General features: G+C 38.9%; 3 protein-coding genes across 7 annotated transcripts in view; 1 reads left to right on the forward strand and 2 right to left on the reverse strand.

Annotated features, from left to right (window-relative positions):
• Positions 1-2741: 2741 nt before the first annotated feature.
• rps19 (ribosomal protein S19) lies at positions 2742-8774 on the reverse strand. Of its 2 annotated transcripts, none has more exons than XM_052578415.1 (6): positions 8495-8774; positions 6901-6977; positions 6678-6778; positions 3774-3957; positions 3626-3680; positions 2742-2798 (listed from the first exon to the last, which is right to left on the reverse strand). In XM_052578415.1, exons 2-6 carry the CDS (start codon positions 6975-6977, stop codon positions 2772-2774), a joined length of 444 nt encoding a protein of 147 aa, XP_052434375.1. In that variant the 5' UTR covers positions 8495-8774; the 3' UTR covers positions 2742-2771. The 2 variants fall into 2 exon arrangements, with proteins under 2 accessions (XP_052434375.1, XP_052434374.1); XM_052578414.1 differs by lacking the exon at positions 8495-8774 and adding an exon at positions 7646-7720.
• Positions 8775-8863: 89 nt separating this feature from the next.
• LOC127974851 (uncharacterized) lies at positions 8864-15352 on the forward strand. Of its 2 annotated transcripts, none has more exons than XM_052578413.1 (3): positions 8864-9140; positions 13036-13381; positions 13576-15352. In XM_052578413.1, exons 2-3 carry the CDS (start codon positions 13041-13043, stop codon positions 14414-14416), a joined length of 1182 nt encoding a protein of 393 aa, XP_052434373.1. In that variant the 5' UTR covers positions 8864-9140; positions 13036-13040; the 3' UTR covers positions 14417-15352. The 2 variants fall into 2 exon arrangements, with proteins under 2 accessions (XP_052434373.1, XP_052434372.1); XM_052578412.1 differs by lacking the exon at positions 8864-9140 and adding an exon at positions 10869-11119.
• Positions 15353-15483: 131 nt separating this feature from the next.
• cadm4 (cell adhesion molecule 4) overlaps positions 15484-19491 on the reverse strand; it is a 124213-nt gene continuing 120205 nt past the window's right edge. For 2 of the 3 annotated variants that reach the window (XM_052578409.1, XM_052578411.1), the window contains one exon: positions 17554-19170. In XM_052578409.1, the coding sequence (XP_052434369.1) occupies positions 19061-19170 (110 nt within the window). In that variant the 3' untranslated portion in view covers positions 17554-19060. Of the gene's footprint in view, positions 19171-19491 lie in introns of all 3 variants that reach the window. The other variant, XM_052578410.1, reaches the window with a different exon arrangement.

Genomic DNA, 19491 nt, shown 5'->3' on the forward strand with positions numbered 1-19491 from the left:
GAGTGAATGGATTTTGGACGGCTCATACACACAACCAAACAAAAGCTTTATTTGACATGAATATTCAATTATCTTAATCTTATTACACATTATTCTGTCCTTGCATTTACCAACCTGTCAGCCTGACCTGCTCTCACAGATCTCTTTATCCAGTGCTAAAATATTAATAATAATAATAATAATAGAAAAAGGGTGTTGAGTGGCTCTATCACTTTACTGATAATACGGATCTTTTTGAAGAAGCAGTGCACGGTCCAGAAATCCTTAAAATCACACATCTGCAGTGGAAAATGCAGTCAGCTACCATTTAAACATCTCCCCACTGTTAAACAAGCTTGACATATTACCTAAGAGCACAATAACTTAATTATCTAACGTCATAATTGCAGTCATTATAGTTTTTAATATGCTTTATATGCACCCACAGGCTCCATTATGGAAACAATGGTCTTGCATAAGTTAACAAAAATAAAGTAAAGGCCACAGGGGCTCAGTGTCGGAGGCCTAGTCGCGTTCAGACAGTAGCAAGTGAACAAACAGCAACACCTTCTCAGCCAACATTCTTGGCATTCCCCTCTATCACTCAAAGACATGTTTATCTTTCTCTCTTGCTTCCAAATTACAGGGGAGAGACGGGGAGAGGGAGGACTTCAGGTGCTCCAGAACAGCTGGCGAGTTGAAGGGAAGGGAAAGAGGTGGATAGGAAAATTTTACAAATGAGAATCTCTTGAGAGATGAAGGGTAAGCGCAGAACCGCCGGTTGGTTAAGTGATGACTGATTCTGTAGGAGATTCTGTGTACACACGGTCATAGATGACCTTGCGTGGAGCTGCCCTGTGGACTCAGAGAATAGCACGGCTTTGTTTCCCAGAGAACATCTGAACACACAGTGTGTCAAGCAAACACCGTACAGTAAACAACACAAACCAGCAGTCAAACACAAATCAACTGTGGGACATCCCCAGTGCAATCACACTGGACCGCGAACAAACGTTTGATATCATTTTCAGGTTTGAAGGCATGTCATTTATAATGTAACAAAAATACTGTTTTACTTGCACCACAGTTTAAAAAACAAAACAAAAACCTTAGGAGTACGTTCATGATGCAGCTCAACAGCGCAAGCAATATGCCTATACAAATCTTGATCTTTGCTGCCCTCTGGTGTTTATTAACCGCAGTAGCTACAACTAGGACAAAAACAACTTTTGGCCAAAGTACCGGTGAATTAACAGAATTTACCAGGCATATAAACAATTCCAACCTTCAGCTGTATTAACATGTTATTTCTCCGATGCAGGTCATTTCAAAATAGCACTATTACTTCATATTTACGGAATAAGGGAGAAAAGAAAAAGCGAACTCTTATCAAGCGACTGAAGAATCCAGAACGCGAAATTTATAGCTAATGTATAAATATAGCTACATACTCTGAGGTGAAATGTCTAGAGGAATTTGTAAAGTCAGATTAAATAAATCAAGAGACACAATTTTTATACAGCAATAACACACATTTTGTTAAAGAATCGGACCAAAGTTATTTTGGAAACTCAGACGAACTGTAATCAGGACATGGTTTAATACAAAGTTAGTAAGGTTATTTCATACATTGACTTGTGTACAAGGTAAAATCTTTCTGCTTTACCGTAGAAAGAGCCAAAAAAAATTATTTCTTGGGTGTGTCATTTTTCAGAAAGTTAAAATAACTTAAAACTGCTTTATAAAAAAAATAAATTTGTCAAAAAAAAAAAAAAATACTAAACCATGCTTAGTTTTTCCAGGATCAATATCACCAAAAAAAAAAAAATTGTAATAATTTTTCCATAAAAATGTTAGGTGAGATTTACTTATAAATGTAAAATTTCTGTTACTTTTGAGAAACTTGAGAGCCAAGTGAAGGACATTATTCCCTTTCAGAATTCAAAACAAGTCAGTAATCTGCAACAGAAAAACACTTCAAAAGCTGTAATTGAATTATTTTATCATGAAGTTATATCACAAAGATGCTATAGCATAAAGAGACAGAGAAGCAACATCTTTTATTTCCCTGCAACTTTGTGATTTAAATATCATAGCTTGACATTTTCTGGATGGAAAATTTTTTTCAGTCTAAAATAACTTCTGTATAACTTATCACAACAGGTTCCAACATCATAAAATTTAAACCAACTTAACACACCTGCAGCCAAAACCAGATCAAAAACGTGACTCTGTGCAGGGAGCACGCAGCCACGTACACAGACCTGTAATGTGATTATGGGATGATTTTGGAGCAAGAAGTGCAGTCTGGATATCATCCTGTCCTAATCAAACCATATCTTAAAAGCCCACATGATGGCACTGTTACTGTGCTGCTATAGCAGTTCAGCTCAAAACACAGCATGCATTTGTCCATTAACCGCTCCAAATTCCTCTGCCAAAACTAGCAGCAGGGAAATAAAGACACTTGTCTTAATGAGTAAATCAATCAGCATTCTTGCCAAGAACTGATACAAATCCAGCCTTACAGTTCATCAGACTCTTTGATGATGATGCAAGCAATTTGCCATGAAATATGACTCAAAGACCCAGAACTGAAAAAATAAAAGCACATTAAGATAAAATATGGAAAGGGGAGAAAAAAAAAACAGAACATTAAGCCAATGACTTTAGGAACATTAAAGCATTACATTTTTAGATTTAGTCCCGTGAAGGAAAGTTATACAAGAGAAAAACATTAAATAAGACAAAAGACACACAGGTTGGTTTCTCACAAAAGTTTATTTTACACTTCAAGATTTCTTGCTTGCAGCTGCAACCTGCAACAAAACAGAAAAAGATCAGGATTAACAGGAGCCTAATCAATCACATCAGTCTGGTTATTCCCTGCACTGCCGGCCCAAAATCCTTGAGAAATTAATTAACTGTGGAGGAACATTCAGGAGCCTTTCAGGTTCTGGACGTGATCTTAGCCAGGAGATTAGGAGCAACATTCGCTTCTACACTGACACTATTTTTCCTCCTGCCACCAATGAGAAGCCAAGCACATCAACAGTGCTCTGGAAAGAGTCAGAGGGCAGACGACACAGCCAAGGCAAGCACAACACAAGAAAATCACATTAACTCATCTGAATTCAGCTCATTAAGGGGATCAGGCAGAATAAAACGCCACCATACGGCAGCCCAGCGAGCATGAAATTCAATCGGCTTGTTTACTTCCTACAGCATCGGATTGGTGCACAGCAGTATCTCGCAGGGAAAGCGGAGGACCAACAGAGGAGGAAAGCAAGCGAAGGCTTTGGAGGAGATGTGCATGCATTTCCTTTTTGAAGACAGTACTGTGTTCAACACTAAATCAAAGCTACTGCAGTAAAAAATAACCATGAGGCCTTTAAAATGAAAATAGGTTCTTTACATTCAGTACCTAGATCTGCTCGTGCTCATGAGGAATTGTGCAGCAACATGTACACAACAAAGGTGGACAGAATTTGGGGAACTCTGAGAAGCACCATCTGTTGTACGCTATCTGACTAACTTCAGAAGCCTGACTTAGACTAAATCAATAGTGCCTTAAATTTGATTTTACAAAAGTCGATGTTACAAATGCTCAAGTTCACAAATACAGTAACCTGATAACACTTCTTACCTGCCCAGCAATTCTGTCCAGGTCTCTGGTGCCCTGAGGGGTCAGCTTACGCCCACTGGAAAACAGCAACAACAGAGTTAGTCGAACTCAACACCAACCTGCAATAATACAGATCACATATAGTCAAAGCAGCCTACAGGCTACTCACCCATTGGGGTCTTTCTCCACCATCTTGAGTCCCTCGAGGGCCTGGAGCACTTTACGGGCTACGTTCTTGGAGCCCACACTGAAGTGAGAGGGGCACACGCCGTTCCTCTTACGGCCACCGTAGATCTTGGTCATGGAGCCTACGCCAACACCTCCACGCAGGTACAGGTGACGCACTGTGGAGGCTGAGAGAGGACAGAAAGGGTCAGGAGAAGAGATTTCTTCAGGGCAGTGGAGGACAACAGGAGGCAACATGCCAAGAAACACTTCACTTTTACTTCTAAAAGAAAGAACCAATGCAGGTCTGTTCAATCTCACAGCACACACGGCATAAAATCTGTAACAAACTCAGCTCTTAATTTTACACAGTGCATCAAGTGGGAACTTGATAAGTTTTATCAGTTTCTCAGCACACAGCAGAAAATGCTGTTACAGGACAAGGTCATCAATAACTGAGCCCAATCCTGACACTCGCTTACACGAACCATCCACTGTTTTCCACCAGATTCTCAGAGTAAACATTAAGAGCCACTAAACTGTTAGCATTTGGATAACACTACATTTATGCTTAAAGCACTGAGCATTCAAATAGATCATCATTCACAAAACAAAGTTTTAACCTAGCTTGTGCATACTAGAAAACAAGCTAGATGTTTTTACTCCATACAAAATAAGTTTAAACTAATGTCTATATGAAATCAAAACAATGAACAAAATGTTGTGTTTGTGGACTAAACAGACGCGGATCATTAGCGGACTGCAAACACGTCCTGTGTGAAAGCACAATGAGTCCGTGCTGTGGACTGCATATGCACTGCAGACAGATTATGTGTGAAACAGGTGTTACAGCCAAAAAGAAGAGCCGGGTCTAGGGCTGGGCGATATAGCTAAAAAAAAATAATAATAATTCTCTGATTTTTTTTCACACCAAACCCGATTTTCAATTTAAATCGATCTTTTTTATTTATTTAGAAACAAACTACAACCGACAAAGAAATTGCTCAAACAAATGTACTCTTTATTTTGTTCTGATTTTCACTTATGCAGTTTAATCTAAATTTCCCCTCTGTGCATAAGTGTAACAGGAAACAAGCCTCAAAACATGCTTGTAAACGAGATGTCAGGCACTGCCATTGTAAACAGTGAAAATGTAGCTTATCAGTTTTCTAATAACTTACAGTGACACAATGCACCTTCAAAATAAATTAAAATATAAATAAAAAATAAAACTGTGTGTCCCTCTTTGATAAAAAACTTTTGGTTAAATGTAACCAAAATGACAAAATTAGATCTATTACAAAAATACATACTTGTCACAGTGGTATTCATAAAGTGCTAACAAAACTTTAAACTCATTAGCGTTAGCATTACAGAAAGGTCTGATTTACGCACTGTTACAACAGTCATTGTTTTTTTTCTTTTTACATTGACATTTGAGTTCATGATTTTAATGTTGTTGTTATTTGTGGCACACTAAAGACTAATGACAGACTGTTGATAATCTCATCTGGTCACCCTAACGCTAGTGAAGTATAACCACACTTTGGAACGTTTTGCTCTCTCCGCCATCGTCACTCTTTATTATTAAGCGTGAGTTTTTGTTCTATTATTCGTGTGTGTGCGCCGCGCTCGTTCTTGTTGTGTGTTTGTGACTGACAGACAGCCTCCGCAGCGCGCATGACAGATTTCGCAGATCTCACAGACAAACGACTTAATATGATCGCACGTTAGAAATGTTTGGTGAGATAAAATGTGCACGATAATATTATTAAGGAAAAATACACAGTACATACATTTTTTTCCCTCCAGTGCCGAAAGCAGAACCTATAGCACTTTGCAATGTGGCGTTATTTGTTCTGTGTCTGACACTAAAAAAGCAAACCAATTCCAAACAACGGATGAAACGGTGCCTTTTTTGGAACGAGCTCTGTGCTGTTAACTGTCATGTTGTCTGTGTGCGACTGTAAGGAAAGCGGGGGGAGGGCGAGCCCACTCTGAACTACGGAAGCCTAAGGGGAGAGCCGGTGGTGGAAGTTAAAGAGAAAACCAATTTTCATTAAAAACAAAATCGCCCTTAACGTCAAATTCGAGTTAATCGATAAAATCGGTTTATCGCCCAGCCCTAGCCGGGTCTGTTATTTGGAGGTTTTTTGGTTTCCAAAAATCAGACGTCGACCAAACATCCATTTTATGCAGGTGCTGTCGGGCTAAAATTGTCGCCAAAGGCAGCAACATGAGCAATTTGCTCCAGCACCTTGGCCGCAAGCATGTCTTGGAATATCATCCAGCAGAAAATGCATTGTACACCTGATTATGCATGAAAAAAAAAACGTGATAAACATTTTTGCTCAAACCGCCCAGCACTAGTCTGTTGCTATACTTTATTTTTTTATATACACCATTGCTTTCCATTTCTGACCTGTTTACATAACTACTTACTGAAAACAACAATGTAATACTTGAGAAACACTTCGAAATGTTCAAGAGCATATTAGTGTTTACACTGATTTTAAAATAATCAAGAACCATGAAACCATGTCTTGATATCAAGACAACATACATATTACAAGTTCATTGTGGACAAAAGTGACATGTTAACCTCAAATATTTATAAGATTGTAATTTTAATTTAACAAAACTAGGACCAAAATGGGGATCTTTTTCCATGAAGACCCGGCACAGAAATACTGACTTTAAGACCCATTTACTGGCTTCTGACAGATGCAGATAATATCATGATTTCCCGACATAAATGTGCACATCCCTAGCAGAAAGCATAGTGTGGTGTATGGAGATGCAAGCTAAGGGATGCATAGCCAGCACCCTGAGAGGTTCTGCACATAGTGCAATGCATTAGTCTTACATGCATGTCCATGAGCTTTTATAAAACACACATCACACTCACCGGCTCTGACGTAGAACCAGTTCTCGTCGCAGGGAGCCAGCTCTTTATGCTTGGCCAGCTTTACAATGTCAACCCAGTCTGGCACCTTCAGCTTCCCCGACCTGTCAAAACACCAGGGTTCAAAATGAGCTTCAGTACTCACAGCCAAAACGCTTTTATAATGGTGTCACAAGCTTATAAAAATAAGAACATAATCACTGAAGACAATGACAGTTAAACTGACTTCTTGAGGAAGGCTGCCAGCGCGCGGACAAACTCCTGCTGGTTGACGTCTTTCACCGTTACACCACCGCCTGGCATCTGAAAACCAGAATCAACGTCGAATTAAAATCACATAACTTACAGAATTTAACAGCTCGTTAAAACAAGAGCAAGTCACATGCAAAACGTTTAGCTAGCTAACATGAATGAGCTATATTTGAGGAAGACGAGAGATCGCATATATTGCAGAAAACAATACTATTAATATATTGTTAAAAATATAAATATAACAAAGCAAGCGTAACAACTCAGTTTTGAGCGTTATTTGATGTTCAGATGCATCGTGCTAGGGAAGCAGCTAACGACCACGTTTATTCCGATGTTGAAAATTCAGCATAACGTTACCTCTTAACTCTAGTGAATAACAAGCAACAAGTTATAAGACTAGCGCTTTAGATAATGTAACGATTAACTGTAATTACTAGTAATAACGCCTCTGAAGTCTTAATGCATCTAGGTTCAGTGATATAGGTTTGAGTAGACTGGGCCTCAATGCGCTTCATGGGCGCAGCCATTAAACACCGGGAATTCATAGCATGCGATCCAATTAAATATTTTTTTAAACTACGCATTTCTGGATCATTTTATTGACGGCCCGTTGTCACAATGAGTACTACTACATAATAAGTTGGATGTAGGACAAAAATAGTGGCAAACTATGCTTATAAAACACTTTATAACCTAAAAAGATACAGAGCACGATTTACCTCGCTTGTGGACAGCAAAAGGAAAAGGGACGTGCAGGGTTTCCTATGCGTGTTAACAGGGGCGAGTCGCGTTTGTTATCGCGAGATTTGAATAAGATGCAGACAGTGATGACTGAGTTCTTCTCAGCTAAAGTATGCCAAATGAATGCCAGATGTTGCCAGAATGTTTTGTAACCAACAACCAAAATAATAACTATGTATATATAAGGTTTGAACTTTATATTGAAGTTTAGTATAATCGGTGTTCATTTAACACACATAAAACTGGTTTTCATTTAAAAAGTTCAGAAAAATTACGTTTTCAAATTTGAGACAAATGACTCTAAATGGTCTATAACAGAGAGAGAGTAAATGGCAAGTATGCTATCAACCAGCAAAAAAAGTATTAGTAGCAACTGTTAAAAAGCAGGAGGACCCAAAGAAGAATTATTTTTCTGGGTACATAAATTTCAGATTTGTATAGTTACATCCTTTTGCGAAATATTTATAAAACCACATGCAATCAGGCAATTTAGCTCAACTTTGCCTGGTGAGAAAAAAAAACACCCTGGCAACATGCACAATGCTTTGGAAGTGGCTATAGCAATAATAATCATATGGGGGGGATTACCTAATTATATATACTTTTCTACCATTTTGAACAAGCTAAAATCAGTAGAATTAGAGTGGTTTGGGTTCCATAAAGAACCTTCCAGTGAATTATATTCTAATTGTGAAAACCATTTGAATAATCTTAAGAACTTTCTGTGCACTGAAGAATTTCCATAGACGTTAAACTCTTCATGGAACGAATGCCACAAATAACCATTTGAACCATACCATTATTTTAACAAAAATAACCACACATGCCTGTATGACTTCCACAGGTATTTTGCCATGCAGTGCATCAGTCGCAGGCTGCACACAGATGGGACTTTGATCAATTCACAGTATGCCCATCACTGCATCCATCACTTTAGACCAAGTGGGTCCGATCCTGCAGGTTGATGTCCTGCAGAGTTCAACTTCAACACACCTGCCTGGTGTCACGATTCACTCAGAGGAAAGAAAGAAGAGAATGATACAAAACTTGACTTTAATCCAAAAACCACAGATACAAAACACCAGAACTTCGGGGTGACATTTAACAGCAGAAAAGAAACACTGGGAAACCCAGGGTTTAAATGCACAGAAACTAATGGGACAAACTTGGGAACAATAGAACGGAATGGGGAACACCTGGACTTAAATTAGAAACAATTAGGACAGGAACAGGAAGGACCAAATAAGGGCATGGAAACACATGGGGAACAAAACATACACAAAACAAGTCTGACGCCTGGAGGTTTCTAGTCTGAAGGCCTTTACTAGTTGGTTCTGGTGTGCTTGGTTTGAGCTAAATTTTGCAGGACAGCAGCCCCCCAGGAACAGGGTTTGACACCCCTGATTTAGCCCTCCTTTTTGGACACTTTTTTATGTTTCATGTTTCCACAGAAACAGAAGTCGTCATAGTAGGGTCAACTTTTTAACGTCATTTTTGAGTTTCCAATTGCTTTAATGGCAAAAGACAAAATCCACAATAACTTTCTATGACTTTACAGAAAGTATGGGGGGTGGGGGGATTGGGATATAGAGATTGATGAGATCGTCAGAAAAGAGAAAGATGTCAAATTTATCTCTGTCACTTCCTCAGCATTATTTTAAAAATACCAAAGCAGCATTAACCGTTTTTTTTCTATTTAATGTCAAGGAAAACACCTTTTTTAAAGGATAATATAAAAAAGCTAGATACTATGTTAATAACCATGAAACGTCATCACAAGTGTGAAGAAGGTCTATTGTGCTGTGGTCAATATGACACACAAATACTGGTGAAATCAGAGGTCTTCAGCCCTGCTTCTGTCATGTTTATTTTCAACCCGCCTCAGCACACCAGCCTGTGTATTTTGAAGAAGAGCTTGATTAGCTTCTTTAGGTTTGTTTGATTAGAGCTGACACTAAACTTTGCAGGACAGTGGGTTCCCAGGAGCAGGACTGAAGACTTCTGGGTTAAACTATTTATTTCTTCTTTATCTAATTTTTCTAATTTAGGGTCATGAATGTACATGTAAAGTGTTGACACACACATGTGTTTTAGAAAGGCTGAACAATTTTTGATGACTATGACCTGCATTTAGTTTCTATGCAATTAAAAAAAAAAATCAGCTAAAAAACAGCAAAGATGCAGGTTAAAAAATAATAATAAATAAATAAAAAAAGATAAACCTTTATTGTGGCTTGCAAAGACTAGCATATAAAACACATTAGAACTTAAGAAATGTAAGAATAGAAGTTTACACAATTAAATAAATTTCAATCACTTCAATCTTCCTTATTCACTTCAATCAGACTCTTCATTCAATCCCCTGAAACTTCTGAAGGATAATTTGCTATTTGTTCATCTATTGATAGTCAAATCTACATTCATAAAATCAGTACAATTATGTTTTTGTTAGTTTTCTGGCTCGCTAGTCTGTTGCAACATCGAAAGTAAATGTGAGAAACCCATTTTCTCTAACAAAAGCTTAAAAAAAATTAGGCAGAAAGAAATACTATTTACACAGGGACTATACTTAATTGTAGTTATTTGCACACTACGATTCAAAGTAGTTGGTCTAAGTTTATGAGTCAGATTGACCTCTAACACAAGGGTCTATTTTTTTATATAAGGAGTTCATATTTTCTCACATTTTATAGGCTTTTCTCTGACAAGCTGCAATAGAGGTTACATGTTTTAACATGGTGTGTGGTTTGACAATTTGCGTGGAAACCAAAGGGGGTCATTTTGACCACCATCACAAATGGTATGTCCTTACTTTGAAAACAACAGGAAGTCTAGGATACTTTCCTAACCTTAAGACTTTCTTGTGAAGTTCAACAGAGGTTTTGTGTATTAGTACAACTTGTGTTTTTTCTTAAAGAAAAGCAATGAAGCAGCTTTATTGAACCGTGGTAGAAATCTATCATTTCATACCCTGCTGAGAACTGAATTAGTTCATGTGCATCGACACTGCAACTCCCAAACAGATAAGCTCTTCCTCTCCCCTTCATTCTTCTTTCACCCCAATCATTCTTGCAATATCTGTTTACTTTAAAGATATAGTCCTGGCGTGCACAAATCGCTGCTGGTGTTTGTCTGTCTCAGACTGTGCATATCTAAAAGTGTGTATGTGAGCTGGGGCCTTTATGTGTTCCTGAATGAAATTGATGTAGGCTATATTTATGGTGACGAAGCTGCCCTTTGTACAGGCCAAATGGAATGGGCAGTTTTGTTCACACACTTGAATGGATTGATAAGCACACACTGTACTGAAAGGAGGAGCTGTGGTAAAAATGGTTTATGATGATGTGTTCGCTCTGTCCATCCGCACACATTTGAGACCGACGGAATTAGCTTCGGGTGACAGAGAAAACTCTGAGCTGACAGATTCGTATTTATCTTCGTGTCAAATTACGGTAGGCTGCTTGAACAACTTGTTTCTCTCACTTTTTATTCAGTCGTAAACATGCTGGTCTTTATAATGAACACATTTCCTGTTCTTTTTGTCAGTGGAGGGCCATGAATCTGCAAGTGTTTGTTGTATCATATACTGTAGGACTCGTAGTTGATTAGCCGGAGAAAATAATTGTGCTGAGAGTGAAGCGCACAAGCATTACAATGGGAGACGACTTCTAACTTTTACACCATTAATTATTTCAGCTAATCAATTTGTATGAGTGGGGAAAACAATGAAAAAAGAGCAGCCCCGGCCTGTGTGTGTGAGGAGCAGTGGATTAAGAGATTGCGCAATCATTGTTCATTATTATAAGCACTTACGAGCTTTCTCCGACTGATTACTGTCAGTGGCTGTCGAAAAGGTCAAACTCATTATGATAAAGAGACAGGTGGCATATTGAATCGTTTCGGGGGATATTTTAACAGCTTTTAAAAATATATATATATTATGTTTTTTTTTTTTTTGTGCAAATAGGGCTATGCATTTTTCTTTGTCTGGACACAAAATGAAATAACCTGTCTGTCAGAGCAGTGAAGCAAGTACGTGATCTGGATGTCGTAGAGGTTGTTGCTGCGTGCGTGACTTTGCAGGCATTTCCACGCTGTAGTTTGTGATCACATCCACTGTATGGATGCACTGTCACAACAATCTCCGCCAACCTTTTCAATGGAGTGTAAACCACAAATGCCATCAGGAATCTGGTCTTTTATTGTCTTCCTGTACAACTCTCTTTGTACGCATTCCTGTGTCAAACTTTGCCCCCAAGGAAAACGAATTAGGCTATAATTTGAATCATACTGTTCAATTATTAGTATAATCTATCGTCCTGAGCTATATTAGGCTATCTGATATTATCATTATTAAAATAACAATATGAATAATATATGGATGATCATTTATAACAACCTGTAGGCCTAAACAAATAATACATTTGTGTACATGTGTAAAACCATATTGGACAGATTTGGGTTATGCAGAACCCATAAAAATAAACTTGACAGTAGTGAAGCAAATTCTACAATATTCTCTCTTTATATTAAAGGGTTACTCCACCCAAAAATTTACTTACCCCCATGTAGTTCCAAACCCGTAAAAGCTTTGTTTGTCTTCGGAACACAATTTAAGACATTTTGGATGAAAACCGGTAGGCTTGGGACTGTCCCATACACTGCCAAATAACAGTGTCAAGGTCCAGGAAAGTATGAAAGAATAGTCCATCTGTCATCAGTGATTCAGCCATAACATTATGAAGTGATGAAAATAATTTTTGTACATGAAGAAAACAAAAATAACGACTTTATTCAAGAATTCCTCTTCTCTGTATCCCTTCAAATTAGCGTAGTGCCATTTTAGCAAATCAGAGCTGTACACAGATGGCAGCTCGGATCTGCCAAAATGGCGCTATAAATCTTCATTTTGGGATGGAGTACCCCTTTAATATTATTTAATAAAAACATTATTTATAATTCAATCAACTATATAATTATTATTATACTACTAAAAATATATTGTTAATTTTTAATAATAATAGCAATAATAAATGCCATTATTTTAAATATTTATAAGAAGAAGAATTATTACTATATAAATGTAAATATCTTGAATATTTATAGAATATTTATATGATCGAAGCATCCTAAGTGAAGATTGCCTGGACTGTAAAATGAAATGACAAATAATGTGTCAATATTATATACATTTCTGATCCACATTTGTGTTTTAGTTTGCAGCAAGAACCAAATTTCAATTGGATCAATTGGTGTTGATATCACCAAAATGACAGCAATTTAGCTAACGCTGTATCCAAAGCCACTCTTTAATGAATTCATATTTAATTCTTATATTCATATTTAATCTCCCTCTCATTCTTCCTAGGGGTCATGTATTCCATGTGGCTATATTCCCTGATTCAGTGTGTAATAGCGGTGCTGGTACTCGGGGTGAGTGTGAGGTTGTGCTTGGCTGCTGGCTGTGCTGCAGCTGGTCCAGGAACTAGAAGCTGGAGCACATCTGCATGCCTGAAGCTCTGCCTCTGCTTGGTCGGGTCGGTGGGCAGTATTGTGGACGCTCCTGTGTCTGTGCTGTTGAACCTGAAGAGCTCCCAATGCCTTTACACCTGTATCGCCATGATCTCCTGCCCCCTCCTGCTCAGGCAGTTCACCGTGTGCCTTCTGCTTCTACTCACCCTTAACGCACACCTGCAGAGCCGCCTGGGGAACAGGTGAGTGTGAACATCCTGACCTTGCTTACAGTGCTAATGTTTGAGAAGTTCAGCCAGTTCTCAGCTATTGGGATTTTTGCATATGTGAAATAACATTAAAGACTAGATTTGTGCTGACTAGAAAATCAGAGTATTAAATTGTGCTGAATATGCTAAACAGTAAAAATTCAGGACAGAGCTTATGTTTCTTTCAGATATGCAGGATTAGTCACTCGTAGGCGGGTTTTGTGCTCAGTGCTGCTCTGCTGGGTCATTTCAGTGATCATCGCCTTCGGCCAGTTCTTCGTTTCCTACTCCTTGGATACCTCGGGAGCGTCTGAGGATGACGATACGGCTGGACTGGGGATGGATGAATGGCCGGAAGCCAATTATACCACCCCTGCCCTCCCTCCCAAACGCCCCTACCCACAGGATCGCTCCGTAATCGGACAGTTCTTGCCTTACGGAGGATTTCTTTCCAAGTTCCTGGTAGAGGACAATGAGAACTTCACATATGCTGAAATCCATGGCAGCCATTGGGGCATCTGTGCCCCCGACACCACACTCAGTCCAGTCTTCATGGTGTATGTTTATGCCGTCACCGTGTTTGTTATCCCTTTGGTGGTTCTGTCGGGTGTGTATCTGGACTTGATGTGTTTCATGCCACAGCAGGTTCCAGCGAGCTCCACACTTCCTCAGAAACGAAGCTCAGCGCGGTCTCGCTCATTGGCTCTCTCTATTTCTCTACTAGTAATGCTTTGCCTGCCCCTGCACATCACCCACGCTTTGTTACTCTTCGCCCCGAGTGCCGCTAGACCCAGCTGGACCTCTCTGACGGCCTCTGTTCTCTTCCAGATGTATAGCCTAGTGCCACCTCTTCTCTTCACCAACACCTCTCAGCAGGTAGGCTTTGAGTGCTCCTTGTTATCCGCGCCCAACCTGACCTCGAGGGTTATCTCCTCTCGAGTCAAATCTGTGGGGAGTGCTTTCCGTTCAGTGGAAGATTTCAGTCAGCCAGGACCAACACTGAAAGCCAAAGCTTCTCCAGATATGTGATGGGATGTCATGTGAAGAGGGCACTGGCACCAAAAGTTATCTGTAGAGCCTTGCATGGGTTACGTGAAACTATTGAGTAAAACTAATCCAATAGCTCATGGCAGATGCTAGGCTTTCTGCAATGTGTTTGCTTTAGAGTCGATCCATATCATTCCAGAATGAAATTAAAGAATCGTGTTGCTGCACAATGATTTTCTTCATACTTTTTTATGTTGTATAAAACTTAAAACTGAAGTAAGAATAAGAGTAATTTTTTGAGCTCCCTGTAATTATTATACACCTACATATCACATTTCTCTATGATGTGGCCATTTAAATATACTGTAGCTAATGACTGCAGTCATTAGTTCTATTCATATGGGTACATTTTTATATTCACAATGAAGTCTTTCCATTTGATGATTTAAAACTCTGTTGTTATTCATATCTGCTATTTGGCAGCTTTGTATCTGCTATTTGATGCTGTGATTCACATATTCTGTCTTATATACTATGACAAATGGATTTAAAGTATGTAAACTGCACTTTGCTGCTTGGTTTTCTTCAGAAAAATATCTCTCCTGTGATTTTCTGCACGTGTGTTGAGATCTTGTGCTGCTGCATTTAAGTATGCGATAGGTTGAGCACATTTTCATATTTTCAAGGCTGACATTTAATTGCGAATCACATAAATGACATTTTAAAGTAAATACTTCGCTTATAAAATAATGGAGTGTGATAATCAAAGGTAAAAATAGGTTGGTGCATCTTTTGGAAGTTGCATTCAAAATCCACTTGCCTTTAAGTCTGAACATGCGCAGAAAGTCCAACCTGCAGAAAACAATCGGATGGAATGTTTACATGTCTGGGCTGATATTATCAAAGTCTTACACCACCCATTTCAATGTGAATGACATTTCTGTCATATTTGGTTAGTTTATTCTAATTAACATAAAGTTACATGAAACATTTTAATTCGCTAAACGAGTGCCTAAAAATGAGCTAAATATTGTACTAAACCAAAATTTTAACATCTCACATTCAGTTAATGGACTTGCAGATTTGATGAAATGAATCAAGATTTTGGCTTTAAGATCAAAACACATTTATTTGTATCCTTGGTGTTTTTGATTAAGGCCACAATACCACCCACGTCTAAAAAGTTGTAACTTTTTTCCAACTTTAGGGGCCAATTGTGAAAACACGTGAACTCAGCAGGGACACCGAGCCATTTGGATATGAAGGAAACAAGTTTATGTATGAATCTTCCAATTCCTGTGAGGCTAGCAATCGTAATTCTTGAGTTATCATACCCTGAACATGGCTTACCAGATAAGACCTTTTGGGCTTGGGTATAATGAATACTTCAGGGGGCTGAAAAATGATCCAATTGTTACAATATGCAAGAAATATTCTTCAGACCTTAGTTTTGTCACCAGCAACAAATAAGCAATCTATGGTGCAGAAATAAACCCTTCCGATTGAACATGTAATGAATCATTAGAAAGCACTTTGCACACATGGTCCAATAAATATTCCATCGCTGTTTAATCCCAGTGATGCTCTAGGATTAAATGTTTTACCAACCATCTCAGAAGACTGTTTTATGACTACATCAATATATTTGCATAATTGTACATACTTAAATATAGTACATTAAAATGTGTTCCATCAATGTTGAAACCCGGCGCAAGCTTTTGGTTTGATCTGAATGTTTAATTATAACAACTATAATAGCATATCAAGTGGGAGAGACTGTCTGAATGCATCGAGATAATTAACCACTCAATAACTCCCAGGGAAAACAGGGTTCCATAGCTGTTTTGATTAAATGCATACTTCTTATGTGCAGCTCGAATAAAAGCCCTGTTTCACACTAATTGGATTATTCTTTTTGCTCACTTGTGTCAGCGCTGGTGTAAGAAATGACTCCTTTTGTATCTGAATATTTGTGTTGTGATCAGTGTGTCTCACTCCCCCAATCCGCCCATTATCCATCCAAGTTTCAAGCATGAAATCCTTCATCTAATGTTACTTTTCACTCGCTTTGTCTTTGCAAAGGCCCGACTTTGATTTGCCTGACGCTTTTTCCTTTCTTGATCATTGTCTTCCACTCATTTTTCTTGCAAATGCCTTTCTCTCTCATTGAGGTCCACATTAACCTCCAAAGCCGAGGTGAATTATTGCGCGAAGCTGGACTTGTCAAAAAGGAAAAACAAGTAAAAGCTCTTTCGAAACCGAGAGCCCATTCGATTGTTTTCTCCGCTTGAGAGCCTTTAGCTTCCTGCCGATATGACAATCTTTCATCACTAAAGCGGCTTCAGTCAATTCATCGCACCTGCTCTAGTCCACATCCTCTTGAATGGGGTCATTACAAGGAGCTGGGAAGCTTCAAATCTATCACGCACAGAATGTAGCCGTTTATCGTCCCTGGATAAACCTGTTTGACCAGCATATGCTTTATGACCCACAGATCTGCCTTTGAGACGCCAGCCGGGGTCCTGTAAACAAAATTACAAGAGATTGATGAAGTTCTGATGAAGTCTACGGCTGTCATTTGTCATTTTAACTCGCCGTTTGGAGTTGGCCGGCTTGCTGAAGCGTCAACTCGCTTCACAGAAACCCCAAAATTAGCAACCGATCATGCTTTGTCAAGTATTTCTACTCGTACTTAAAAGGAAATTGCTAGCATGTGTCCTTTGTCTAGGGAGCTGCTCAAAGCGAGCAAAACAGCAGATAATGCAGTGTGCGCTTTGATTGCCATGTGACAGTTACTGTTTATGACAGGCTTCTGCAGAGCCTCTCCATCAATAGAGGACAAACACATCGATCAGTCATCCTCCCCTCGGCTTTTAAACGTAGAGCCACCCTTCCCCGGAGTGCTCAGCAAGTGACTTCTGACACGATCGTATATTGATTACAGTGGAATAATGGAGGAGTCCTGTTTTAATGCACCTGCTTTCTCTCTCTGGTGTCTCTGCTCTTTTGTCATAGGAGTCTTATGATTCATCATCTCAGTCACACAGCTTTCATCTCTGCCGGCTGCTTCTTCTAATTAAAATATCCTCCCCTTTTCCCTGCTGCTTTGCTTTATTGCCACCGTTGAAACTTGATTGTGTCAGCTTCTCGAAGTCAGAAAATCAGTCTTTGACATGAAAGTCTTTAAGTATTTTTTTATTTTGTCGTGCTTGGTATCTTTCCCCTATAAAGATGTACAGTTAGCTATATCAACAGCGACGCAAAGACTACAAAATAAACAGGAAGTGAAAGACGAAGAGGAGACGGACGACTAGAAGGAAAGACACAAAGAGGATCAAGAAGGACAGAAGAGAATGAAAGAGGAGAGAGAAAAGTGGGTACACGGCTGTTTCTACTGGTAAAACTAAAGCGTGGGAAGTATACAATTTATAACATTTACAATTATAATAACAGTAAGAATAATAATAATACAACGATCATAATAGTCCAAATAATAATTAATAAAAACACTTAAGACCTCTGATATCTTTTAAAGACAAACGAAATATCTATTTTTTTAAATTTTGAATTGTTTTTTTGTTTTTTTAAAGATGACGTAACAGTAGTTTGTTCAGTTTTGCACCTCTAAGCTAATGTTCTGTGTTAGTACGATAGCATCGCTGGGTAATGCGCGCAAAAGTAAATGTGTTTTTTTTTCCTTTTTCTTAAAAGATTCATTTAACTTACTTTGTAGAATTTTTCATACAAATAACGACTTTAGAGATATGTTTCATTGTGTAAGCGTTTCTGTGTAGAGTTATCGAAAAAGAAAAAATATAGATATATTGAAATTTCTGACATGTTCTCTACAACCAATCTCCTTCCTGTTTTTTCTCACCCAAGTTGAGATCCTCACGGTTTCACGTTTCCAATGACCAATGACTTTGCAATAATTAAGCCTCTTTTTACAGCGTCAGAGTGAGCGGTCCGCTCCAATTCATTCTTCTCATGAAAGAGAACATGTCTAATCCCTTAATTATTAACAAACAATAGTGGAGAGATAGCGGAGGGAGAGGAAGGAGCATCGGAGAGCGGGAAACGGAGAGTCATTGAGAGAGGATCAAAACGAGAGGAACTTTTCAACAGGTTTTGGCCAACGTGAGCAGATAATGGAGTCGCCGGATGAAAAGCGCAGATGAATACTTTATGAGGATGGCTCTGAGCTCTCAGAGCTGTCATTGGTGGATTTATTGTCTACCAGCTCAGTCTCTGAGGCCTGAACGCTTTGGCAAACGCAGGGAATTTCAATTTGCTCACATTGGGACATTCAATAGCTCATAAGCCCTTTGCGGCTTCCCACAGCGACGCCGTTTCACCCGGGTTATGGATCGGCCTGTTTTGAATGGACACTTTTCTCTCCTGGTCCTACAATTATGGCTAGTTGTCTACCGTACTCACAAGTAAAAACAGAAAGAGTGTGAGTGATGGTCTCTTTCAATCATAATAATTATCCTCTCCTCTCGTCTCTCTCCACCCCGCTCCATTGTTGTCTCCGTTCTCTCCTTCCCACTCCATCTTCATATGGCACGATTGTGATTCCCTCTGGTTGTCGTAGTGGTGGTGTGTGGGTCTGTTTGGGAACAGTGTGTGTTGCGGTGTGCACTCTGCAGCGGTCCAGTGTTTCTGAAGAGCTCCACTAGGGCGGCGCTACAGTAGGTACTCCTTCTTGCCCTGGCTGGCATCGTTTCCGTTGAGGAATGCCTCTTGAACCTCACCGTGTTCATCCAACCCACTGGCCTCGTGAGTCAAATATGAGCCTAGTGAGAAAGAAAGACAATTTCATCAGAATTAGGTTCATACTTCGTTGCAGGAATTAAAACAACAACATATTATACTACTTGTTGAGAGCAATTAGATATATTTTCTATTAAAACAGAACTTAATTAATGTTAATGTTTTAATTATTGTCTCTTCCTGTTTTGATTTGCATCCAGTAGGAGACTGGGGCAAGTTTATATTTAATTATTCACTTTTATAACACATGTGACAACACTGATAAAAATGCGGTCTTGGTTTAGTCTTTTAGTTCAAATCACCCATCATTATATAATTGACTGAATACGTATTAATGGGATCTA

This window comes from Carassius gibelio, chromosome B16 (assembly GCF_023724105.1).
Source record: "Carassius gibelio isolate Cgi1373 ecotype wild population from Czech Republic chromosome B16, carGib1.2-hapl.c, whole genome shotgun sequence".
Lineage (NCBI taxonomy): Eukaryota > Metazoa > Chordata > Actinopteri > Cypriniformes > Cyprinidae > Carassius > Carassius gibelio.

Coding starts and splice junctions, on each gene's coding strand:
- LOC127974851 (XM_052578413.1), top strand. CDS start 13,041: ATGTATTCCATGTGGCTATATTCCCTGATTCAGTGTGTAATAGCGGTG. Junction 13,382..13,575: donor CAGAGCCGCCTGGGGAACAG/GTGAGTGTGAAC, acceptor TGTTTCTTTCAG/ATATGCAGGATTAGTCACTC.
- rps19 (XM_052578415.1), bottom strand. CDS start 6,977: ATGCCAGGCGGTGGTGTAACGGTGAAAGACGTCAACCAGCAGGAGTTT. Junction 3,681..3,773: donor GTGGAGAAAGACCCCAATGG/GTGAGTAGCCTG, acceptor GCTGTTTTCCAG/TGGGCGTAAGCTGACCCCTC. Junction 2,799..3,625: donor TGGACAGAATTGCTGGGCAG/GTAAGAAGTGTT, acceptor GTTTTGTTGCAG/GTTGCAGCTGCAAGCAAGAA.